Source organism: Chelonoidis abingdonii, chromosome 20, assembly GCF_003597395.2.
Source record: "Chelonoidis abingdonii isolate Lonesome George chromosome 20, CheloAbing_2.0, whole genome shotgun sequence".
NCBI lineage: Eukaryota > Metazoa > Chordata > Testudines > Testudinidae > Chelonoidis > Chelonoidis abingdonii.
The window spans coordinates 6,965,375-6,990,751 of NC_133788.1; the positions used below are offsets into that span (position 1 = coordinate 6,965,375).

The window sequence follows — 25,377 nt, forward strand, 5'->3', positions numbered from 1 at the left end:
CATGTTTCCTTTCTGTACCTTAGTCTTCTTTTATTCAGTTCAGCTTTTAAGTAATAGGTACCAATGCTTAAAGGTAGTATGGGGCTGAGGCCCTTCAGCTGCTAATCTGAGCTCCCAGGGCCCCTTGCTGCGTGCAGGATAGAGCGAGTCCAAAAACAAAAGGCTCCTAGCTTTTGTTGAAAATATGGCCCTAGGCAGATTGGTGAAGATGAAGCGGTTGACTGCAGTGCCAACAACTAAGATTAGAGAACTAGATTGTCAAACATACATAAATGAGGCCCTAGAGCTGAGCTGCTGTTAGACTGTGGGGATAGTGCTGGGTTAGCTAGAAGAGCCCAAGGGGGTGAGGAAAGTAAGGAACTAAGATTTCTTATGGAAAAGTCAAACATAGAAAACTCAGGTGCCCACAGGAGAGGTGTCTGCCAAATGTGGTGACTGAATTTACTTAAATGCAAATAAAGCATCTTAATTTTGGCATGTATCCATAAGACTGTAGTAGGAAAATTATCCCTCTATCATAGAAGCTTCTGGGATCAATTTGTTGTGAGGATGGTTGGTTTACAGTTCTAGCTAACATGCACTATCTGTAACGTTACCTACTATACAGCCAAAAAATGTAAATTAGAAAATGGACTGTTCAGTGTAGACTGTAAAATGAAAACTATTCAGTGAGTTTCATGAAGTATTCCCAACAGTTGTGTAGTCAGTGAATCTGTGCAACTAGAACCTTCTTTTTGCAGCATGTCTAGTACCCCTCCTTTTCTTAAAGGCTTTATTTTGGCACCGTTGCATGCACTATTGTCAAGCAGTGCAGTACCTCTTCTTAAAACTTAGCTTGCCCATGTCACTTTTAGCAGAAGCAGGGAAGAAGTCAAGTATCCTACAGTAAAAATACAACTGGTCTCTAAATTCTTTGGATAAAGGCAAACTGAGTGTTTGGAAGTGAATACTGCATTTCAGTGAACCAAGCCATTGGTGTCCTGTGCAACTGTGGATGTAGATTTCAAATGTAACTATGTGTTAACTGTATGGAAGGTGTGTCCTTATGAAGAAAGTGGTCCAAATTAAACAAAAGCAGCTGACACGTATGCTTTTCTGGTTTTTCTAATCTGCTTTCTGCCAGAGGAGGATGGATCCAGAATTTTCTTTGCTGAAGTAAAAATCCCCTTCCTATATCTTGCCTTTTTTCTAGAATGATTTAAATACTTAGTTGTACAGAGCGGATAGGTGTACGCGTAATGTTTAGTTCCCTTCCCCTTAAGGAGAAAAACTGAGCTTGTAAAAGGATCTTTTCTTATCAAAAGTGTTTTATTCAATACCACGTCTTTACAAAATATGAAATAAAAAGCATATTATGTAGCACAAACAGTTGGTATTGATATATGTGGGTTGTGTGTTCTTCCCCCTTAATCTTCCTTGCTGCAATGTCAAAAGCATTTCAGCCTCTCTATTGTGGGGACTTAGTCAGTGGCTTGTTAGAAGTTCACGTGGCTTCTGATGTCATTGATCTGTGTCACCATTGCCCTTATGTGTTCTCCCCTGCAAGAAAGCAGACATGAATTTAATTGTACAATGCTGTAATTCTGAGGGGGTGGATGTGGCAGGTCTTGCCTTTGTTGGAAGCCACTGCTCCTGAAACTAAAAAAACATTCTTCACTGAAAGAGGGAGGTGGTATTAAAGGTAAGGCTTATAAAGTGCTTTAAAAAACTCATGCTGAAGCTAATTCTTGAACAATTTGGTGGGCTAGCATCTAATTAAACCTGTTGGTTAATGGTGAGGCCACCCATACCACCTATCTCATAGATCACTGTTTGGCCTTATAGGCTGTGTTTTCATCCTAAAATTTTCCAGTAGGGTTGCTGTGCAAGATGGAATAGAATCCAGCTTACTAAATATTAGGTTCAGGCGCTGCAGCATTTTAACCACAAGTAAGTACTAGACTTGCTTAGGGACCATTACTCCTTGACTTTGCAGGTGTTTTAGAAAACTTGTTTTCTAGAGTCCATTCTTTCCCACACTCTCTACAATTAATATAGTATGTATGTTTAAATGCCACAGCAGCCGTGCTTCAATAAAAATACCTCCCTGCTTGACTTCAGTAGGAACACAAGACAGCATCATAGAGAAGCCTCAGTATGTTTTGGGCTTCACCCATCAACTTTATTCCTGTTGCACAGTGCTGCTTTGAGGGGCTTCCTACTTCAGGGATGGGGGTTGGTTTCACTGTCAGCCAGCCAGCGGTTCTCACTCCAGCAGTTTATTTTCATACTGTTTGTTCAGTGACAACTTTGCAAGTTTCACTACTCAATGATTTCACATTCATAGACTCATAGGTCAGAAGGGACCTATACGATCATCTAGTCTGACCTCCTGCACAAAGCAGCCTACAGAACCCTACCCATCCACTTCTATAACAAAGCCTAACCTATGTCTGAATTATTGAAGTCTTCAAATTGTGGTTTGAAGACCTCAAGCTGCAGAGAATCCACCAGCAAGGGACTCATGCCCCAGGCTGCAGAGGAAGGTGAAAAACCTCCAGGGCCTCTGCCAGTCTGCCCCGGAGGAAAATTCCTTCCTGACCCCAAATCTGGTGATCAGCTAAACCCTGAGCATGTGGCTAAGACTCAGCAGCCAGCACTCAGGAAAATTCTCTGCAGTAACTCAGCTCCCACCCCATCTAACATCCCATCACCGACTATTGGGCAGACTCATGTGCAGATAAGCAAAGATCAATTGCCAGAATTAAAACTATGGAAGGGATGGTATGATGGGATAAATTTAGCAAGCTGAGTCTTAAAGCCAGATATGTATATATGTATGTCTTTTTCTTTTGCCCCCTGGTAGGCACAGACATTCTACCACCAGCATCTACCTGTTTGTCTGTCTGTCTGGTATCTACGCCACCCTTCCTCCTTACGTCAATTCTTCTGTCCATGGCCGTATCCCCTCTTACTTTGTTTACTTCCCTCTCAAGGTTAAATTCCGACATGGAGATCTCCCAACCATCTCCCCCAAATTCCTAGGTTAAAGCTCTCTTAATCAGTTGGGTGAACCTCCATCCTAGAAGTCTATTTCTTTCCCTCCTTACTCAGGTGAAGTCCACCTGGAGAGAACAGTCTTCTGTCTGTAAATGTTTCTCAATGACTGTATGTCCCTAAGCCCTCCTTATAGCACCACTGCCGGAGCCATCTGTTGATTGCCAGAATCTCATCACACCCTGTGTCACCCTTCTCTAGGAAGTGGCAGAATCCCACTGAGTTGTTCCCACATGAAGGATAATCAATGGATTTTTCCCTGCTCCTGCTAGGATCCTTTTCAGCCTCAGGTCCACATCCTGTATCTTAGCACCCTGCAGACAGCACACCCTTCTGTTCTCCTGATCAGCTCTAGTTACAGGCCTGTCTATTCTTCTCAGTAAGGAGTCTCCAATCAGGTAGACCTGCCTTTTCTTGGTGACTGTGTGATTCTCTGGTCTGTCCCCTGCACCCACTGGCTGTGAGTAAGTAAGAAAGAAAGTCTTCTCTATTCCTAATCCTCCTGGGGCTCATATTTGGTGTTGCCTCCATTGACTCCTCCCCTCCTTCTGCAGGACTAGCAGCTCTTCTCTTTTTCCATGCCCTCTCTCCTGCAGCAACCACCTGTGGTGCCCCTTCTTCATTTTCCAACTCTGCAAACCTGTTCCTAAGTTCCATTTCTTCCTCACTGGCCAGACTTTTCCTCTGCCTGGTTCTCTTAGTCACATGCTTCCACTGTCCGCTTGCCTTACCCAGCAGTGTCTCCTCAGAATTCTTAGGTCCTGCATCCATTTGCATGTCTGAGCTTAACCCTTCAGCCCCCTTGTGTCTGTGTTCCATCATCATCTGCTCAAACCCCCTTCTAAACTCAACCATAGTTTCCACCTGCATCTCCAGTCCTTGAATCTTTTCTTCCATCAGCTCTATCAGGTGGCACTTCATGTAGATGTAACCCTTTTCAAGTCCCCCCTCCAGGATCATGGACATGCCACAGCTTCCACATTCAGTCATCCTCATGATGTCTTTCACTGCTACCTCTGGATCAGTCATAGCCTTTCCACCTCGTGCCTGGTAGTTGGGGAGACACAACACAACACCCCAACAGGCACCGGAACACTGGCAGAGCACCATGCACTGCCTTCACTGGCCTGTTGGTTCCTCTGTCCTAGCCTCCCCTGCAACCTCCCTTAGAAACTCCTCTGTTAGCAACTCTGTTCGCTGACTGCTGTGCCGCTGCAGCAGTCTGTGCCGCTGCACAAGAGACTGCCTACTGTTGTAGGACCCCCAAAGCAGGGAAGCCCCACCCCCTAATCAGGGCTCAGCCACTCTCCCAGCACACAGCCCCTACCAGCCTTCACCCACAAACTACACAATACAAACTAAACTACAGAAACCTGCTCCTCCAACAGAACTCCCTCTGACACTCCCATTACCAACTCAGCTGTTTAAGCTGCACCAAGCCCTTAGATATACCAATACTTTAGTTTAGTGGCTAGCTTACAGTCCCTCTGCATCACACTCAGACTGTGCCTGTAGCTCCTACAGACAAATCTGAGCTAACTCAATTAAAGCTAGCTCAGGTGCCAGCAGAGTGAAGCCACCTGAGCAAGTAAGTAGCCAAACTGTCACAATGTCAGTATTCATGTATGTCTACACAAGCTGCAATCAATCATACCCTGAGACTGCTGTATTGACAAAGTGACAACTAAGGCTCCCAGCAGAATAGAAGTTTTCAGAGAAAGGAGGAAGCAGCTGACCAACTGAACGCTCAGGTTGGCATGCACAATTCTTAAGACACTCTTCCCCCATACTCTAGTCTTTTTAGACAAATAGTGCTCTCTAAGGTAAGTTCAGACCCATCTACTTCTGGTCAAATCTTCAAGGTTTCGACAGCTAGCTACAGAATAAGATGACAAACTATCAGCTATTAGTAATAAAGTAGATACCAGCTTTGAAGATAAACCCGTAAGTATCAGTGTGTCTACCCTAATGGCCACATTTGGAGTTTAAACCTGTGATTGACTGATAGATATCTTTCAATGACTGGGAGTTGAATACACACAGAATCAACCCAAACACACACAGAGCCCAGCTTGGAGCAAAGTTAACATACATACTCTTCTTTCAGAACTGTCTGGATGCACTTGCTCTGGTAGACACTGAGGGTTATGCTAGGTTTTGGTGGACTGATCCTCTTTTCCATCTTCCTTTGCTGATAATCCTTTTTCATTTTCACCTAGAAGTAGCAGGAATAATGGACTCATTAGAAACCTTACAAGCATTCAAGAGTTCACTGTTTCATTGCATATGACGGAGAACACGAATTGAATTGAATTGAGCAGCAGCAGATGAAGTGTGTCAGTTTGCCCATAACTACAGAAAACATGATTCATCTTGTCCCTCCATGCTTCCTTTCTGCCATATTTTTCACTCCATATCTTCAAGTTTCTGTGCCACCACATGCTCACCTGTTTGATAGCATTTCCTAGGTGCTGCAGTTGATCATGTATCATCTGTAATTCTTTCTTCATGTCTCTCTCGCTATCTGACAGAACTGGAAGCTGAGAGTGAAAACTGCGAAGCACTTTCTTCATCCTTTATACACAAAAGAAAAGTGAAAGGTAACTTTAAACACACAATAGTGGATTTAAAGGTGGCCATCCTGCAGCAAAAAAACTTCAGGACCAGACTTCAAAGAGAAACTGCTGAGCTTCAGTTTGTCTGCAAATTTGACACCAATAGCTCAGGATTAAACAAAGCCTTTGAATTGCTAGCCAACTACAAAAGCAGTTTCTCCTTCCTTTGCCTTCACACCTCAACTGCCAGAAGAGGGCCTTATCCTCCCTCACTGAACTAACCTCATTATCTCCAGCCTGATGCTTGCTTGCAAACATATACCTGCCTCTGGAAATTTCAACTGCATGCATCAGATGACATGGGTATTCACCCACAAAAGCTCATGCTCCAATATGTCTGTTAGTCTATAACATGCCACAGGACTCTGCTGCTTTTAACACATCTGTACACCACCCTTTATGTACTAGGCTGTTTATTCGTAACTGCTGGCCCCTCTTACTGTGAAGAATTCCATTGGGATGTCCCTGTGTTTCCATTAGCTAAACCATGTCTTAGATAATTAATGTCCAGTTTTCTCCTTCCTGCTAGAAGGATGTAATCTTTCAACGAGTCAATTATTCTCTGCTGCCTTGAGGCCTCCTCTGTGCCCACTGAAATCATTAACATTGCTGAACTTCACCAGAAAAAGGTGTCACCAAAACACTAAAAGGTTCATTACTGGATCTGAAACCCACAATACACAGCCAGAGACATTTGGCATCATCTGGTTACATTGACTTGGCAGGTACTGTGGAAAAGTCACACTCCCCCCACACACTGTTCTGAACCTCCATAGCATCCAGCACTGAGGAGGCAACAGGCATCAATCTCTGTACTCACCTATTCATAATATCTTCTTGTTTTTCTCTAGCTTCCTCATACTTCTCAGCCAAGCGCTCAGCCACTTCCCGCAGACTCATCCTTTATACAAGTGAGAAACAGTCAAAATTACTTCAGAATTATGATAAAAAACATTTAACGTACTTGCTTGAAAAGGGGCTAGTGAAGCTTTGAAGAGCTAGGCTGGATGTTAAACCTGTGACCTAGTCTAACTCTTCTATGAGTTCTTTAGAACACTGTAGTTCTCTAAATGTACTTAGTCCCACTGAAAACCTAACCAGCTAATTAGCTAAGACTTTTCTGAACCATTCAGTTCCTGTACACATGAAAACAATTAACATTCCATGATTTAGCTAAAAACTGAGAGCCAATTAAAGGTCCAACTCACCTTTCCTCTTGACAGTACTCAAGATCCTTCCATTGCTTCTCTTTCTGTGCCCACAGCAATTTCACTCTAAAATGATGATAGTTGAGTCAGAGGCCAGTCCATTCACAAGACAATGTAATGATTAATAGTCTCCAGAAACACGTAGAACAAAAAAGCCAACAACACTTAGACACTCTGGAGAGTTCAGAGTAGGTCAGAAGAGAAGAGAAGGGATGTCTCCAAAGACAAAGAGTGGAAAGGGGAACGGAACAGTTATTCATTGTAATTTTTGCACTTGTGGCGAAGCTGTTACCATGGTGAACGTCGCTGTAGATCCTCAGGTTTGGATGCAGGTTGATTCTGTACAACTGCATCCAAAAGGAAATGTTTGCCTAGTAGATTTCAAGTATTTAGACCAGGGCTCCCCCCCCAATGCTTCCTTTCAACCTATCACCTTCTGTAAAAGTACAAGCATTATGCTGACATTGGTGTGGTACTCCTGTCCTAAAACTTGAACCTACCATTTCTGGAATATCACCAGTCTCAGATAAACATGACTGAGGATCAGAAATAAATCTCTCTACATTACATTGATTGTCAGACAGCTGGGCATCTGCAAATAATCGGGTTAGGTCCTTAAGACTATATTTGATGGGGATCTAGAGTTAACTGCAACGTTACTTTTAATGTCTATATGGGGTGGCATCTCTCATCTGGGCATATCCTGATGTTATTAAAAAACAAAGGACAAGCTTAAATATGCCACATGTTTATAAAAACCATGTTACCTTTGCTGGATCTCCTCTTTTGCCAGATCCTGTTTCAGAATATATTCTTCCCTGAACACCTGTGTGGCTCTGCTTAGAAGCTGAAGACATTCCTCTGGGGGAGGAGATGCATCTTTGTCAGCAGACCTTAAAACAGACAGAACAAGCTAGTTGGGTACATGCAATCCCACTAACAAGTTAAATTCTCTGCTAAGCTGGTAAGTCCTCTCAGAAATCTGTTTGGGGTGGGAGACACTAGGCATAGCCAACTGAAGTCTCTGCCAACCCTCCCCTAATATCAGCGTCCCAAAACACAGATAAAAGGGTCTAGGGTGCACATTCCTGCTATAACATAGTCTCCTCCCTCCTTTCAAGTCCCACATAGAAAAATCTCATACTTCAAAAGCAATGGATTAGCAGAGCTGCGCTGCAGGATGCTTCGGATGTGCTTCTCAAATGAATGCGGTGATTTAGCTAGGATACGAAGAGGCGAGACCGTAATTTCACTGTCCTCTCTCGTACACAAGAGCGGAGGGGATGCTGGATGGACTGTCGTTCTGCCAAAACAAAAACACACATTTAAGTGATACCTAATGACACAGAACTTTGTTTTCAGTGCATTTTTCTTTAATGTCACCGGATTTTACAAAACCTCAAATGACAACAACCGTTTGAGACACATTAGGGAAAAGCTACCATCAACTGTGGTATTTATTAACAGAACTGCTATGAATCAAGGCCTGTGCAACACGCAGTAGCAGAGCACTAGATCCAAAGGGTCTGACAGGAACATTCATGGAACTGTTTCAACTCTATGGCAATTCCAAATGAAGTCAAACATGGCAGAGTGAAAACCTAAAATGCTACTTGTATCTACACAGGGCCAGAGACAGCAAGCTGCCAGATTGCCATTTTAGTCACAGCCAGGATTAGAAAATGTAAATGAGAAAGTCAGGGAACTAGCTCTTTTTTCCCCCAAAGCAGAATATTAGTTTGGTATTTGAACAAGATCTGGCTATAAACTACAAAAAAAATTTCTCTAACAATTCTTTAGCTTGAGCCATTTTATTTTTCCCTTATGTTTAAAGAAACAATATCAAAATCCCCACACCATGATAGTGATTTTCTAAGGACTTCTATTCTCTTCTTCATGCACACAACCTGTAAACTTCACAAACCCAGTGGAAAGATTAAGCCCCTAAACACATTCTGACAATTGTGTCTACTGCCTCAAATGTATTTAGTTCCAGGATGTTGCTGGCCCTAATGTTTCTAAAGCACTTTGAAATCACCAGGGGGAAAGTATAGCAGTATTTCAAGAATCCTTTGCTAATGCTTCTTCGGCCAACACAAAGACTGATTCTGTGGTGTCCTACGCGTTGAAGGTATTCCAGGTTTATTACATTATTCCTCAAAAATGCCCTAGAAAACTTGGTCCATTGGACCATTTTCTGGCTGAGCTGGCATTTTCTTAGCATAAGAGTTATTTAAAAGGAAATAAGCTGCCATGCTCAACTCTATTTTACAAGCACTGTAGTCACCTGCAGGTTACCTGGTAATAAGGGGGCATGGTTCCTATGTGCAGCTTTGGTCACTAAAAAAATTAAATCCTGCAAAAAAATGGAGGAGTGGATCCCCACCCAACATTGATACCTGGTTCACTGATAAGCCTGACCTCACAGCTAACAAACAAACAAACAAACAAACAAACAAACAAACTGACATTCCACAGAAGGGGAATGCCTGAAAAATTAAAAGCAATTTGGGCGGATGTTCAAGGTCTATGATTAATGCAGATATGTTACTTCGCCTCCTTTCCCTCTATCCTAACCCTCCTTAATTTGTATATTAGAATACTTACACTTTGGTATATTTGTTCTACTTGAAATAAAAAATGATGAATATGAAAAAGAAGAGCAGAAGTCAGAGTTAAAATGGCAAGAGGAACAGAAAACAAGTCTTGAGACATTGAAGCACTAACTGACAAACATAGCTAAAGACAAGGGAAAAGCACAAATTTTAAATCAATTCAGTAAGAAAACTACATACAGAAGAGGCCTTGTGATACATTCATAGGTGCTGGTGATGCAGATCATTGTGGGCCCTAAGATGTCAGAGACTATCCAAAATCCTCTAATGGGAGCAGGCTGCCTGCAGAAATAAATAGATTATAATTCAAAACACCTTTTGTCAGTGCAGTCAGAATATATCCAGAAAGTTGTATCCATCTACAATCAACCAACTTGGAGGCCAAATGTCTCACTGACTTAGAACGTCTTTCTTAAATAAGGGGCACAAAATACTTTGCTGGCTGGCTTAAAATTCATTATTTTTATTTGCTGTGTCTTGACTTTTAACACTCCATAAATATACTATGAGGGAGAGTCTAAAAGCAGTATGTGTTTTAGTGTTCAGGTATGATAGAAAGTCCCATTAAATCCTTAAGTCTTGCACTAGGACAGCTCATGATGGTGATAATCTCTCAATTTTGGTTGGTTGGATGATTGAGGTTCAGATACTACCAAAGTGGGAATTTCAGGCTTACTTGTGTATTAGAATGCATTTGGGGTAAACACTCAACCCTAAGATACCAACTCTTGGTGCTCAGAGTTTAATCATTTGTGATTATTTGGATTCTGTCAGCTCAGCCAACAAATTAATTTATTCAAAAGGAATCTTGAGAGTTAATACACGTAACAGAACATTTTTTCACTCAAGGGAAATGGAGGACATTCGGTTCCTACCTGCATGGCAATGGCTTTGTACAAAGAATGTGTTCCACAAAGCACTTCTGTTCTGCTCCAAGTTCTTGTAAACTGTCCTTATCTTCCTCATCTACAAAGACAGGAGACTGTTTCAAATGCATTATGTTCAAGATTCTTTAAATTACAAACCACTTCACAGGGGGGAGGTCTACGCATTCTGGATAATACCCCGACCATTCTCAGATACCAGTCGCTGATAAACAATTACCTTCCACAGAAGGAAGTAGTCTGAGAAACGAACACACTTCCCCTCATGTGGAAGACAATTTCACTACTCACCTGACCCAAGGAATTTGTGAAGTTTGTGGATCCATGTTAGTCCAACAGTGTGCACACCAGCTTCATGTATACAGTGATATCTAGAGGGACATTTAGGATCTGAAAATTAAGCAGTATATATTATTAGGACAAAAACCACCACAAATATATTCAGTGGGTGCTGAAGGTTCAGCACTCCACTCGGATTGGCCCTTCAGCTATTTTGCATTAATACTTACACTGCAAAAGCTACCCAGTCCCTTTCCTGCACTCAGTCCAACCAACTGAATCTGTGGCTTTTTTTTTTTTTTTTTACTTAATTACAGTTTCATTTCTAAACAGATCATAAAGGGTTAATAACATAGGTGTTATAAGCATGTTACAGACATGCTTAGTAGAGGTTACAGGTAATTTTAAGCTAACTACTGGCCTATTGGACTTTACAACCACCACTATTTCTTAACCCTTTATAAACAACGTATGGAATCTTAGTGCAACATGTGCCAGTTTACGCCTAACTTTATTAAACAAATAAAGCCTGGGTATACTTTATGCCCACCCAATTTCCAAGATCTCAGCTACATAACACAAGCCTTGCAGCTTGTCATTTGTCCTCACACTTTAGCAGCATGTATTCAGCAAGTCCGCAGAAATGCCTGTGCACCCCTGTAGTTCTATATTTAGTAGCAGAAGGCTTTACACTCACACTCAGCACAACCGGCACTGAAGAGGAAGGAAACATTAGATATCTTCACCCTATCCTTTATAACGGTAGTATCATAACAACAACAAGTGCAAAGACATCTCTGGTCCATCAGTGGTTATTACCCAAGATGGTCAGGGACGCCATCCCATACTGCGGGTATCACTAAACCTCAAACTGGACAACAGGATGGATCACTCAAAATTGTCCTGTTCGTTCCCTCTGAAGCCTCTGACGCTGGCTACTAAGAGGATACTGGGCTAGATGGGTCACCGGTCTGACACAGTATGGCCTTTCTTATGTTCTTTTTAAGTCGAAAGAGCCGCAACTCCTACCCCTGGTGCTGTGTAGCGATAGCAGGTAATGAACGCTTAGATTCATTTAAACAACAATTTCACCTGCATCATTGTGTTCTCATGAGACTTCCTTTTTAAAATTAGCAATAAAAGAAAAAAAAGTCACCACAAATGTTATCTGAAACCTCTTAAGAGATGAGGTAGCTTCAAGAGACTCCAAGGAACTGTTTTCAAAACACTGCTCTGAGTACAGCGAAAAGGTCTACATTACTTAATTTGTGAAATAAAGTGAATTAAAACAGCAGTAGTATTGATTAAATTTCACTTTTACCTCTGTGCAGTTTAATTGGGCAAGAGAAGTCAGATTCTAAAGGCTCTTCCTCTTCTCCTGATGCCAGTTTCAGTGCAAGTTCCAATTCAACACATTCAAACACATACAGAGAAGGGATGAGGTCAGATCTTGGATCCCAAGACTTTTCTGACTGTAAAAAGTATTGGAATGCATCAGTAAAACATCTTTCTAGAAACAATACCATTGTAATAGCAAGAAGAAAATATTACTCAGCCTGGGAAGGGTCTTTTCGGCATTTTTTCCTGAATCGCAGCCCCTAGCAGTCACTACTTACATGTGCTGAAGAGGCTTTCCAGAGCAGATGCTCTTTTCGTAAATCAAGCAAGGTGGTCCCTTCCCAGTACCCATTAATTTAGGATGCTCTTCTACCTTTAGCGTCACCTACGGTGCCTCTGCAGCTAGTGATGTCAGTTTCTCATCAGAGTTAATAATTTTAAAGGAGATATTTTTTTTAAAAGAAACGTGCCACATTTCTGAGAAAATAAATAAGCATCAAGCTATAGTTTGGTTTAGTTTAAACAGAATATTCAGAATAAATGTTCACGTTGGCCCCTTGCTAATCAGACCAACATTTTGGCTAAAATAAATACCTAATGATCCTATTTTCACTTAAATGTTGGTCAGATTAGCAAGAGGCCAACATGAACATTTCTTTTGAACGTTTCCATTCAGGAAATGAGGATGTGCGACACAAAGAAGAGACCGCCACAGGAACAAATGACATGATAAGAGTTCCCAGAAAACACCACCCTACCGTTGGCTCATCATCCTCTTCTCCCTCCAGTACCACACAGTGATAAAGCATTCCTGACTCGGTGGCAATCACCAAGATGTTGGGAACACAGGGCAGGCACAGAACAGCACAAGCATCGTAGCCATAGTTATCTTCAGCTGTGGGGTGCATGGGCAATGGGCCCAACAGCTTGCCAAGTTTTCCAGTGCTGCAATGAAGAAACAAGGAAGTGCTTACTAAGACCCAAAGTTTCCAAAACTGTCTCCAGTAATCCCCTGGGAAAGAATAAAAATCAAGGATAACAGCTAGGGGAACACATACATTTACTAGTTTTTCTTGATCAAGTCTGGCAATCTGAAATCCAACCTAGTGAAAGTTCAAGGTCCTGGGCTACACGCACTGCATGGTGCTCTCACACAAAGGAATGAATCTTAGTAATAATCTTCTATTGTCTCAGAGGAACACACTTATCAGACAATGGAGTCAATAAACAGTGCCACACCCCTTTACGAAGGGCTGTACAACATGCTTAAAGGGACATTTCAGTTAATTTTCTCTGAACAAATGTCAATACCTAAGAATTTTTTCCAGGGTTTGGTTGTTTTTTTTTTTTTTTTTATTGCACTGCTCTCAGGTTGGGCTATAAAAAAGACTAGCCAGCTTCACTTTTGTTTATAGGCAGTTTCTCGTCAAGTTCACATTTCTCACTCACTAGGAGGATGCATGTTGCAGTGTTTGTAACCTAGATATAACAGAATTTTTTTAATTTTATTTTCTAATTAAATCTAGATGGCTATTTTTAAGTGTCCTTTCTATAGGTCTTAAAGGTGCATCTCTCTTTCATATAACCTAATTTGTCATCTCTCAACCTATCACTTGACTGGAATCCTATTCCAGCACCTTCCTGATGAGACCCAGGCTGGAAGTCCCTAAGATCTCAAAAGGGGTTTGGTTCTTTGAAGCACAGCCTCACTCTGAGCTATGGGCGCTCCTGCTTGTCACACACTAGGAGCCAAAAACCCCCAAGAGTCAATATGGTACCTTTAGAACAGCTGATTTTTAACCAAAGCCTAGTTTTCCATCCAAATTTGATCTGAGAGTATCCCTTTTAAGTATTGTCTGACACACAAGTGGGTTATCAGCAGTAAGGACTGAACCCAGGACCTCTGGATCTAAAACAATGAGCCTCTGCTGCCTGAGCTCAAGGTCCAGGTCTATTAGCTCAAAGACTAGAAACTGAAAGCTCTATGTGGTCCAACCATTAGACGGGCACACAGACCGACACTGAATAAGCCTGGGTTACAATATAAAATGATGGAATTCAAAACAGCATCTGCTCCTTGATATAAAATATAAATCAGTCTGCACAGAAATGAAATAGAAGTGTTACATGTATCACATTTTAAACAAAATTGGTCATTGTACTTTAATTCCCTACCTTTGTAAAAGGCTAACGTATGTGAGAAAGGTCTCTCCATTTTCATATAATATGTACAGTGGATATGCCAATACTTCCTCTCTGCCTCGCTGCCCAGCTATGTTCTTCGGAACAGATACCAGAGGCCCAAAATCAAATGCCACGGCGGTCTCTCCTAGTGACGCTGTGTACGCTCTCCTGGGGAAGGAAGACAGACAGAGACCAACAATTACAGTTAGTGATGACTGTCCGCACACGGTTATTGGCCTCATTTCAAGTAGCATTTACTTTTACATTAGATAAATGTGATTAAGATTTTACAATTATGGATAGGTCCTTTAGCCAACAGCATTTTCTGCAATAGAAACCTAAAGACAGGTACTGGCCCTCTCTTCAATTAAATGCATATGCTACAGTCTCATTTCCTGGCTCCAGGGACTCTGACTGATGGGCTGTTTGAAAAGAACACTGCATATAGCATCTTTCCTCTCACCTCCACCGAACCTACTGATTTCTTACTCCATTTCTGAAACTGAACTGCCAGCCACCCCAAGTATGTGACACTCGGAGAGGTGAGGATGTAGTGGTATTTTCAATGCAATATAGTTAGCCATGACTCGGCTGTTGAAGAGCAACAGGTATCTCCATTTCAACTAGGTCAGAGACAAGATAGGACACTAAGCTCCACCTGTTACATTTTCTTCCAAAAAGATCCTTTTTAACCTTTAAGACATTATAGTAGCTTCAAAAAATTATGCTTTTGTTGCAGAGGGCTACTCCCCTGCTTCCTCTAAAATGGTGAGGCAAGGAAAGAAGTCCAGCTATTTTGCTGGGAAGAGGCTATGGAAAAGAAGGAAATAAGATTCTCCACTGGCAAATTTATCACAACACTTCACGCCATCTTCTCTCTCCAGGCCCTTTTCCATCTCTACAAAAAAAAATTTGATACATCAGCAAGTTTATCTTGAGAGCATTTCAAAATCTAAAAACTGCACAAACCCTTTATTGAGCATTAAACTCTCCTCCTCAGCATCTGAAAGAGCAATCACCTTCACAGGTGTCTGCGGCACCTTCACACTGTAAATCCTAGAAGAACAAAAATACTTTCATTAGTCATTAACTTCATACATGACAACTCCCTCCTTATGCAGGGTCAGTACATCAATAGTTACCATCCTGAACAACTTTCTATGCTATTTTTATGTTGTAATTCCACTAATTCCATAAGCATACTTACACATTAGACAGTAAACAACTTGTTCCTGTACTTGAAAAAACATTCAAAAGAGCAAACAGAAATAGGTTTACCTTATAGTGTTATCCGAAGTCAACAGCACTACATGCGGTTCTAATGTCTCACTGGGATACCAGGCCACGTGTTTTAGGGTCAGGGAGGTCGAACTAGTGAAGAACCTTTCAGCAACAGGAATGGTGCTACAATAACAAATTGATAATACTGTTATTAAAGGCACACCATCAAACAGACTGCTTTTAACTTGTGGGGGAATAGCCTGATTTAAGCCTCAAAATGGTTTTTGGTTGTATTTAAAGTTTAAGGGCAATCTTTAACTTACAGTCACATGACCCTTCTGTCTGAAATTATATTTTACTGGTACAATATCTAAGATTATTATAACAAAGATGAGAATATTTTTTCTAATTAATTTTGTATGTTTGATAGCACTGTCTGACTAGACTATATCACTAGTAAGTTTCACCTGGTTTTACCTCCTCATCCCCTGACACAAGACCAGAGAGTGAAAAATGTACAAGACATAGGAAACAACCAGAAACAAAAATTGGCAGATGCTCAGGGATACAGGTGTAGGATCTTAAAGCCCCTTTTAACTCATGTTTTAAACTGATATAGGTTTCAAGATGGCAATGTGCCTTTAATGGGAAACTAAATTCTATCAGCAATCCTGACAGAATCTGAAGTCTCTTGAAATAAGTCACTTCATATGTATCTGTGATTAAAGGTAAATCCTTATAAGCATTTATAACCAGCACCATAGATCGGTGTTTGAATCCCGAGTAAAATACGTGTTAACCTGAAGAATGGGTTCTCTCCCTATCCATTCAAATAACTATTGATTGGACGAAACAAGTGTGCTGACCCTTGAAATCTTTCTGTTAGATGTACTTGTGAGAGTGCTGCTTCTATTCTAACAGATGTTTGGATCCAGATATCTATCAATCACACCTATTTATAAATCAGGAACAGAATAGTTTCATTGTATGATCACTTCCACAAGCGTTTGAAGGGAAATGCAACAACTCAAAAATCATAAATTATTGTGGTCATATTACAATGGCCACAAAACATAGGCAGAAGCAATGACGTGTTTAACTCAGACAGAGATGAGAAGAATCAGCAGCCTGAGCAAGACAAAGCAGCTATGGTAGAAGCTAGGCTCAGTCTCTGAGATCCATGTGGCCATGGGTCAAAACATCCCACACCGAGTGACACTGTTTTTTTACACTCTAAATACAAATAAATGAAGGACTTATGATCCCCCTTTCACATGCAGTTTTCCCGTTGCTAATTTGGTACAAGTAGAAGGTGCCATTCTATTTCACTTATTCAGGCTGAAGTTCTCGATTTACACACAAAATAATTAACATGTGAAGCAGTAGGGCAAGCTAACAGTTCCTAAGCCAAAGGAAGCAGCATTAAGGAGGTCAAGTTTCCCTGTCTATTCAGTCTTTAGACTCTTCCAAGACTGCCAACAAAAGGGATGAGGATAGTATGATAGTTCAAGCGATACAAATCCCAAGTCACAAAAAACTTTCCCCAGGGGCAGGTTATCCCATAATTACCTCCCCCACCGGGTTTCCTGCACCTCTCCTTAAAGGATCTATTATTGGCCACTATCAGAGACAGGAGAGTAAACTAACTGGACCACTGCCTATATTCTCATGCAATGTGAATATTTTGTCCATTAGGAATGAGGATGAGAACCTATTTCCATCACACCACTTCCCTGGTATCCCCATTTGCCTGTGAGGCACACTGGACAATTTGAAAATTGTGTCATAGAAGGTCCTCTGTGACAATGCTCATTGAATTTGCGAAAGCTTTTAGCCCCATAATCCCAACTAGCCTTTGACTCAGCTCGGAACAAGTACTGTACCCCCTCATCAGACCAAGCTCAAATGGAAATCTTCAAAATACCCTGCTCCTTATTTATACAACTCTTCTTTCATAATTTCTGCTCTCTATCTTACACTCAGCACATATGTTAGATCTTTTTGCACCACTATTTCATTGGGAAAGACCAGAGGCTCACACATGAAGAGTGTCAAAACACAATGTGGTTAAACATCTGACTGAAATATAACCTACCTACAATTAACAGTTGGTTTTCCACCTTCAAATTCTGAGTTCTTTCCCCACCGTTTAGGCAACTCCAGGACCATCAGCCCTTTAATGCCTATGAGCGCCACATGATGCTGTGTGGGACTTAACAGGGTTTCATAGACCTCAAAAAGGGGCGGATTTATGCAAACCAAGGTCTGGAAATTAAAAAGTTACAGTGAAACATTAATACTAATAAATAGGTCACTAAAAAGTGCTACAGAGCCAGGAGTTAACATTACACTAAGTATTCTGTAGACATTCACTGACTTGTAAACAAATGGGACAGGGGGCAAGGCCAAGGCAACCCACCCCCCATACCTGGTACCGGCCCACCCCCCCGGCTCCGTGCCCCCCTGGTACCGGCCCAGCCCCTTCGAGCCCCGCCAGACACCCCCACCCCCTCGTTAACCTTAGTACGCGCCAACCCCCAGAGCCCCTCAAGGCACCCCCGCCCCCGGCCGCGTACCTGGTACCGAACCAGCCCACCGCGCCCCTCAGGCACCCCGGCCCCGGTACTGGTACCGACCAGCCCCCCGTCGCCCCTCAGGCACCCCCGGCCCCGGCCCGGTACCTGGTACCGACCCAGCCCCCCGCGCCCCTCAGGCACCCCCGGCCCGGTACCTGGTACCGACCCAGCCCTCCGCGCCCCTCAGGCACCCCCACCCCCCGTACCTAGTACCGGCCGAGCCCCCCGCGCCCCTCAGGCACCCCCGGCCCCGGCCCGGTACTTGGTACCGACCCAGCCCCTCGCACCCCTCAGGCACCCCCGGCCCGGTACCTGGTACCGGCCCAGCCCCCCGGGCTCCGCGCCTCTCAGGCCCCGCAGGCTGAGGGTGTAGAAGGCGGCGCGCTCCGCGTCCCACAGGAACAAGTCCGCGTCCAGCCCGAAGATGAGGCTGCGAGTCGGCCCAGGGGGGCTGGGTCTCTTCGCGCTCTGCTCCCGCAGCCGGCACAGCACGGCATGGTGCGGCAGCGCCGCCCGCCACTCGTCCGCTAGCTCCCCGTCAGCCGCCATCCCGGAACTGCGCCGAGCTCCGCTCGACACTCAGGGGCAAGGGCCGGCTGGCGCCTTAGAACTACCGCTCCCAGCGTGCAGCGGGCGGGCGGCGCAGAGCGGGACTACAAATCCCAGCGCGCACCACGCGGGGCCGTGCCTGGGCTGGGCTGGCGGCATGGAGGCGCTGCGGCAGCGGCGTCGCGCTCTCTACAAGGGGGCCGCAGCCCCGCCCTGGAAGGAGACCTACCGCCGGGTGAGGGAAGGGTGCCCCCGCCCCCGGCCCGTAGAACGCGGGGGAGCCCGGCGTTCGGGCACTGGATACATTGTAACGATTTCCCCGTCCCGCGACGGGCGGCTCCGCGGGCTGCCCCCCCGCGCCTGGGTTCCTCCGGCCCCTGCCCCGGGCCGGCTGCAGCTGAAGGGTGGGGGCAGGAAGAAGTGGGAGGGGAAGGGGTCCCTCCACTCGGCATGGCCCGGTGTTGGGGTGAGAGATCCAGGTGGCGGGATTCCCCCGCCCCCAGGCTGGGTGGCGAGCAGCCCTGGCCCCGGTGGGGAGACTTGTTAGTAGTAACAGATACTGTAGTGGTGCGGGTAGAGTCCAGACTGGGAGACTGAGGCATGGAAGGCTTACGTGATCAAATGTGGGACTAGAACCCAGGTCTTTTGACTCACCAGACCAGTGTTTATGCACTGGGCCCTGCTGTCTCCCTAACACCATTTTCGCGGTTCACCCGTGTCTGATGCCTGTCCCTTTTGTGGCGTGAGGGAGACCCTGGCACCCGTCTACCTTGAGCGCATCAGGTTGCAGCCCCTTTTCCAGCTTCTCCTGCGCATCTCCCCTGACCTTCTCATACATGCACACCCTATCCATGCCCCCACAGTCTCAGTACCTCCCCGTCAACCTCCTCCGAGCGATAGCCAAAGTGGCCGTCTACAACAGCCGGGAGGGGATGTTGGCTCGGGGGATATCTTGTGACTTTGGGGCCTATTTCCGATTCTCTCACCGTTCACACATCTAGGCGGAGTGCCTCTGGGCAGCATCTGCAGGCTCCCTTGACACCTTAGAGGAGCAGTGAGTGCAGTCCAGAGTTCTCTGCTCAGTGTCCCCTTGTTTTGACCCTTTGACCTTCACACCTGCCTTTGTTTTTTTCTCTTGTCCCCATAATCATTTGATTCCCAGGCTCAGTGGCTCCTCCCCATAGGCTGGGGGAGGGCCCTTTAGCCATGGGTGGGGTTGTGCCAGCCCACCTCCTGGAACCCAGTAGGACCATTTTGAAACAGATATGAGTTGGCCACTGCTTTGTTTTCAATGGCACCCTGAAAGCTACCTAGAAGGAAGAGTTGAATGTTGACCACCTGTGTGCTTGAGTGGCAGTGGGGGAAGAGGGGAGCTGTTCTGAGTTTCCTAGGTTTCTACTGCCAGTTGGACAACCTTGAGAAATAAATATTGTCAGGCTCTGATGTCAGGTCAATTCTCCTATCCACTTACCACCAACTCCAGATTATTCTTAAGAGAGAGAAGGGAGTGGGAACAGTATATACAGCTGGCTGATGGCAGAACAAGTAATTGCTAGCCAGAAGAAGCCAAAGAATTGCTAGCCAAGTACATATCTGAGTTGAGATCTGGCAACACACATGGGGTTATCATAGCAGCACCATAAAAATTTGGTCCCTGGGTATTGGAGACTACGCAGAAAATACGGCTGGTTCCCTTGACATACCTTCTGACTGGAGAGAGATCCTAGCCAAACTGGACTGAACCTAAACTCTTGCCCTCCTGTCTGCTAATTGTGTAGGAGCCTGACTGGTCTCTGGTTCTATTCACCTGCTCCAGCTGGCAGGTGAGATTTCCAAAAACCATGTTGCTATTATAGTCCTGTAGTTCCTCAGTTTTCTTCAGTTACATCCCTGAGCTATAAAACTAGTGTCTGGTTGCCCAGTTGTCCAGCCAAAAGGAGAGGCATGACGCTCGTGAATCCTGCATCATCTATTTTATCTTTTCTCAAAGCGCTGTGTGGAGAGACTTAAAAACAGTCGTGCCAAGCTGCTGGATAGATACCGCCAGGTTGGGGAGAATTTGCACTGCAATGCGAGGGCAGCTTTTCTCGTGCAGGAGGTGATGGAGGAGGAATGGCAGGCCTTGCAGTCAGTGAATGTGAGCCTGCCCTCCATCAGAAGAAAGGAGGCGCTGTCACAGGTCAGTGAGCTGGATTCTTGCACGTCATCTTGGAGCTGCCGTATACATGGCTTCCCCATCGAAAGATGTTACAAACCGCATCTCCGTCCTCAATCGGAGAAATGTTTATTAAGAGACTAAACCTTTATAGCACTTCAGTCCCTCTAATGGGCCTGATCATTCCTGTTACGTGCAGGCCCTTACACTTTCAACTTTAGGGCTTATCTTTAAACTTCCCAGGCTTCTCTCTGCTAATCAGGTGCTATCTCAGGGTTGCAGATATGCACAGCCCGCCATCTTCTCATCTCAAGATATATACATCTATTATTTATATCTGGTACCGTTCTCACCTTTTCTGGGTAGTAGGGATCTAGCTGTAATGCCCTGCTTTAAGGATCTCATGCCTCTGGCTGGTCAAGATTTGTACAGCTCAAAAGCTTTGAGTTGCTTCAGCCATATAAGTGGAGGATCCAACATCAGGAGCTACTGCCACTCAGTCCCTTATAGCTAGGAATGGGAAGTTCCCTTCAGCACCAGTTGCATGTGAATCTTGTGATTCTGGATGGTTTTGTTTGTTTGTTTTTGGAGCCTGGTTTTTAAAGATGTGGTGTTTGTCCAATTTCTTAGAATGACACATCTACAAATGGGTATACAATGTTAAGGTTTGACATTAAAGGGGAGTGGGCCTGTGTTTCCTTGAAACTTCTGTTTAGCTTTAAAAGTCTGGAAACCTCTGCTTGCTAACTGCAAACACACCATGGAAGTTCAGAAAACTCCCACTATATAGTTGCAAAGGCAGCAGAATCACTTGTTTGATTACAATGGATTGTTTTAATGCACTATTGTCCAGCTGATGATATGAAATAATTCTCCCCCACTTGCCTTAAAGAGAGGAATGCTGATCGATGTATGTTTCAGGTGTTGGAGGACCCTGATGAACTAGCAGTACTGGAGGAAATCCAACAAGAGTTGATCTCACAAGGTACCTTTTCCAAAAACATATTCTTGATACTGACACATACAAATACCTTCCGTGAGCCATTTTTAACCTTCCTGAAATCCTAGTCATCCATTTATTTGAAGCTGGACTTTCTTCTTGGCTCAGAAATCATGTGCTTTCCAAAGGACTCTTCTTAAAAAAAATCCATGATCTCAGATGCTTTGAGATCCTGGAAGGTGGTTGGATGTGATTGGTAGCATTGCTTTGTTACAACCCCAAGAGTTGGGAGTTAAATCATGGGATGTGTGAGAGGCCAATGAAGAACATGAGCTTGGACTGTTCGCAAGAGCTTTAGTTCCCTTCTGAAGGGTTAGAAGATTCATTGCTGGATAAGTACAAATGTTAAAAAAATGTCCCAGTATTTCCATTAACCTTCATGTTTTCTAGTCTTATCTTTAATACAGAACAAGTGTTCTGAAAGCTGATAACACATAAAATATTTGATTTTATTTTTTTTGCCTGTCTCACCCTAATTTGACTTTCCCGTGAGCAGTCAATGACCAAATGACTGTCATAAGGGCACACAACAAATCTCCTTATGTATTATCTGAAATGAGTAGTCTGAGCACAGAGCTGAGATACGGGAGTTTCAGGCTCTGACACTCTTTGGACAAATTACAATTTGTTTCCCTATGTATAAAATAGGAAGATGTGAGGTGCAACTGATCAATGCTTGTAAAGCATTTTGAGATCTTTGGATGGAAGGTGTAATAGGCAGAGTTAGATCAGGATCATCTAAAGGCTTTTAGTGTGCATCGTGAGTAAAGATTTCAGTCAGAATCTCCTAATGCTTTTGCAGCTGATCCAAAGAAAGACACGTTAGAAACAGTGACTAACCCAGACTTCTTCCTGCACAGCCATAGCAATTTCATCTTGACATTTATTTGTCTTAGGTCCGTAGCCAGTGACAACTGGTTTTTGTTCTTTTTTAATAGAACTGTTGACAATAGAAGAATATGAACGGAGTCTGCAGTTCGACCAAGAGTGCCTCAATGCCATGCTTGACAGCGTGGACGCAGGCAACAAGATTATCTGTCCAGTGTGTAAAAGGTGAGGTGTTCCTGCCATCAAATGCTATACGTTAACTACCTCACCAGCCAGTAGACCTGAATTCACCCAAGTATGTGATGTTGTCAAAGCTTAAACATCTTTTTTATGCATGTTGTCTAACAATTGGTGATTGGCTGATGAAGTCTGGCTTCATTCATTCTTGCTGTAATAAGCGATATATGGAGCTCTTCACTTATCACTGGAATGCAGCTGTGGAATTCATTAGGCCTTTAGCAGCAATATGCCATAAGAAGTTAAGACCAAACCTCAGCTTTATGCCTGTCTTCCATACCATTCATTGCATGAAGCGTACTGTAGAGTAAGCTGATGATCAAAATACCCATAAGAAGGATAGGGCATTCTGCAGTGAGTTGATAGTCATTCTCTCTGGCTGCAGATGCAGTTTGGCCTCTTGCATGCGAGGGGGGGAAGCAAACCTCTTTCTCTAGTAAGGATTTGATGGTTACAGTTACTCAGAAGGCACAGATCCTGTGTGTGAGAAATGCTTCTAAAATCTAACTTCAGTCTTGCTGGAATTCAGTATTTTCTCTTTTCTAGTTGTCTGTCAAGGCTCTCACATTGTGTTCTATTTCTAGGAATAACCTGACTGTGATGAGTTATTTGGTTTCATGCCCATGTGGATTACACATCAGCACACAGGTAAACTATCACTTAAGTGTTGTAGCACCTGAGAATTCTGGGCAAAGTTGCCTCTCTGTTTTGAATGATGCTGACATGGTGTGTTCATGTTTTTGTGCCCTCTGTCTTGGTCCTCTTTTGCACCCATACAAGTTTGATGGGAAAGTGGCTGCGCAGAACTGTGGTTCTCAAACTGTGGTCTGTAGAGCCCATTCCAGAAGTCCACTGAATGGAATGACTGGAGAACCAAGCAGCAGGGGCCTGGGAGAAAATATGGGCCTATACATTCTCTCCCCTACTAAGCATCATATAGAGAAAAAAAAAGCTGAAGAAACCCAGTGTAGTAGCTTGCATCTGAAGTGAATAGTCCAGCATGTGGAGTCAGAAATGCTAGTTCTTAGAGTTGAGTAAATTTGCTTCAAAGCAACTCCTAAGAAAATCCTCTTAAAAGCACAAGATGACTTTCTTAATCTATTTCTGTCTCAGGGTATGACAGAACAGCAGCTCTGGTCACTTCTAGAAGACAGTGTAACAGAACATGGTAATCAGTGTCTTCACAATCCTGAGTTCTCCATCACTAGTGGAATGGAGGGAGAAGCCAATCTTCTCATGAGCTGTCCGGTGAGTCTAAATTGCCACGGGAGGCTCCGGGAAGCATCCCCATTCACGTGTACTTCTCCATGTAGTAGGCAAAAACAAATCAACCTATTCAACTTAAAGGTTGTGGTGCTCCCCTTCAAACCGCGCCCCCCCCCCCCCCCCAACACTCCCCTTTGGGGAAGCTTGTGGGTTTGCAAAAACAAGGCATTTCTATGAGGAACATGACAGTAGGGTTTCATTCCATTTTCTAATTTGGCCATTTGTCCTTTACATGTATGATATGCAGTATGTATTCCCATGCCATGTAACACAAATGGAACTATTGGGCTAGATAATTATCTATATCCTAAATAAACAGGCTATTTTACTGAAACCAAAGATGTCTTTAAAATATAAATTACTCTTCATCTTTTGTTTCCTTTTTTCTAGTTGTCTCCTCTTAGACAACCTAGTGAAACTGACTCATCTGTGTTGCTCTCTGGTTCCTCCTGCACTAGCACACTGCTGCAAAGCTTGGATTGCAAACGCTGCAGGGAATGCTTAAATCCACAAGACCAGTCTTTTCATTTCACTAACAAGCTGTGAAACCATTTTGATTTAAGCGTACTGAAAGCTTGTTTATAGCAGTTCCAAATGTTACGCTTAAATCAACATAATGTTTAGACATAGCGCGGTCCCCTCTTGAGTTTCTCCCTGTGAATAGACCAAACCAAGGCTTAGGAGGTGCCTCTTGGCATTAGTGCTAATGAGGCTTGACCTTATTCTAATGTTATAATTACTGTTGTATAGTCTATACCTGTAAGTGACTGGGCCTTTTCTTTTCTAAAGGTCTGTGACTCTTGGACAGTTGTCATATAACTACAACCTTGCTGGGGCTTCTCCATGGAAAGAATACACTAGTAAGATCCTTCCTTCAGCTTCTAAGCAACCTGGATGGCATCCTGCACATCTTTTCTTTTTATATCTATCTAACTGTATATAATGTTTTTGTACTTTAATATGGGGTATCAAGCACTATTGGCTTAATCTGCACTTTTGATAGCTAAATAAATATTTGAAATGAGATGTGGCTATTCACATAAATGAGACAAGCCTTCTCATAACTTATTGCTGTGCCTCTGGCTTTTCATTCATTTCTTGTTCTGCAGCAAGAACAGACAGGGCTCTGGCTGTTTCAACTTGTGTATGTTACATGTGACTTACTCTAGAGCAGGAGGTTCCTGCTCCAGTGTTGATGAAAAATTTCAGTGGTGAAATGCAAGTGAACATACACCAAGCCCAAAAGGTACCATTTTAAACAAACTGGCTCTTATAAAAGTTACACTAAAGTCTTCCCTCTCACTAGATCTAATGTCCCCATCATTGCTACTACAGCTTAACCCCTGACCTTTATCATAGGAAAAAGATTAATACATACTTAGTCCA

General features: G+C 43.6%; 2 protein-coding genes across 4 annotated transcripts; one reads left to right on the forward strand and one right to left on the reverse strand.

Moving 5' to 3' along the window:
• Positions 1-1,289: 1,289 nt before the first annotated feature.
• On the reverse strand, positions 1,290-18,520 carry NUP88 (nucleoporin 88). Of its 3 annotated transcripts, none has more exons than XM_032786992.2 (17): positions 18,269-18,520; positions 17,476-17,645; positions 15,438-15,563; positions 15,129-15,215; positions 14,151-14,327; positions 12,734-12,920; positions 11,959-12,109; positions 10,650-10,748; positions 10,350-10,440; positions 9,655-9,756; positions 8,004-8,162; positions 7,627-7,752; positions 6,860-6,925; positions 6,472-6,552; positions 5,484-5,610; positions 5,133-5,251; positions 1,290-1,539 (listed from the first exon to the last, which is right to left on the reverse strand). In XM_032786992.2, the coding sequence occupies exons 1-17, from the start codon at positions 18,503-18,505 to the stop codon at positions 1,476-1,478; spliced, it is 2,169 nt and encodes a 722-aa protein (XP_032642883.1). In that variant the 5' UTR covers positions 18,506-18,520; the 3' UTR covers positions 1,290-1,475. The 3 variants fall into 3 exon arrangements, with proteins under 3 accessions (XP_032642883.1, XP_032642886.1, XP_032642884.1); XM_032786995.2 differs by lacking the exon at positions 18,269-18,520 and adding an exon at positions 17,809-17,816; XM_032786993.2 differs by lacking the exons at positions 1,290-1,539; positions 5,133-5,251; positions 5,484-5,610; positions 6,472-6,552; positions 6,860-6,925 and adding an exon at positions 7,112-7,206.
• A 102-nt stretch (positions 18,521-18,622) lies between these two features.
• On the forward strand, positions 18,623-25,015 carry RPAIN (RPA interacting protein). Its single transcript, XM_032786988.2, has 7 exons — positions 18,623-18,740; positions 20,496-20,684; positions 21,582-21,645; positions 22,599-22,713; positions 23,310-23,373; positions 23,839-23,973; positions 24,781-25,015. Exons 1-7 carry the CDS (start codon positions 18,663-18,665, stop codon positions 24,808-24,810), a joined length of 675 nt encoding a protein of 224 aa, XP_032642879.1. The 5' UTR covers positions 18,623-18,662; the 3' UTR covers positions 24,811-25,015.
• The last annotated feature ends 362 nt before the right edge of the window (positions 25,016-25,377 follow it).

Bases quoted from the DNA above. Each gene is read 5' to 3' on its own strand.
- RPAIN (XM_032786988.2), top strand. From the start codon at position 18,663: ATGGAGGCGCTGCGGCAGCGGCGTCGCGCTCTCTACAAGGGGGCCGCA. The intron at 18,741-20,495 runs GTGAGGGAAGGG...CTTTTCTCAAAG, and splicing joins GGAAGGAGACCTACCGCCGG to CGCTGTGTGGAGAGACTTAA. The intron at 21,646-22,598 runs GTACCTTTTCCA...CTTTTTTAATAG, and splicing joins ACAAGAGTTGATCTCACAAG to AACTGTTGACAATAGAAGAA.
- NUP88 (XM_032786992.2), bottom strand. From the start codon at position 18,505: ATGGCGGCTGACGGGGAGCTAGCGGACGAGTGGCGGGCGGCGCTGCCG. The intron at 17,646-18,268 runs GTACCGGGCCGG...TTTAATTTCCAG, and splicing joins GGGGGCTGGGCCGGTACCAG to ACCTTGGTTTGCATAAATCC. The intron at 15,216-15,437 runs GTAAACCTATTT...TTGTTCTTCTAG, and splicing joins ACTTCGGATAACACTATAAG to GATTTACAGTGTGAAGGTGC.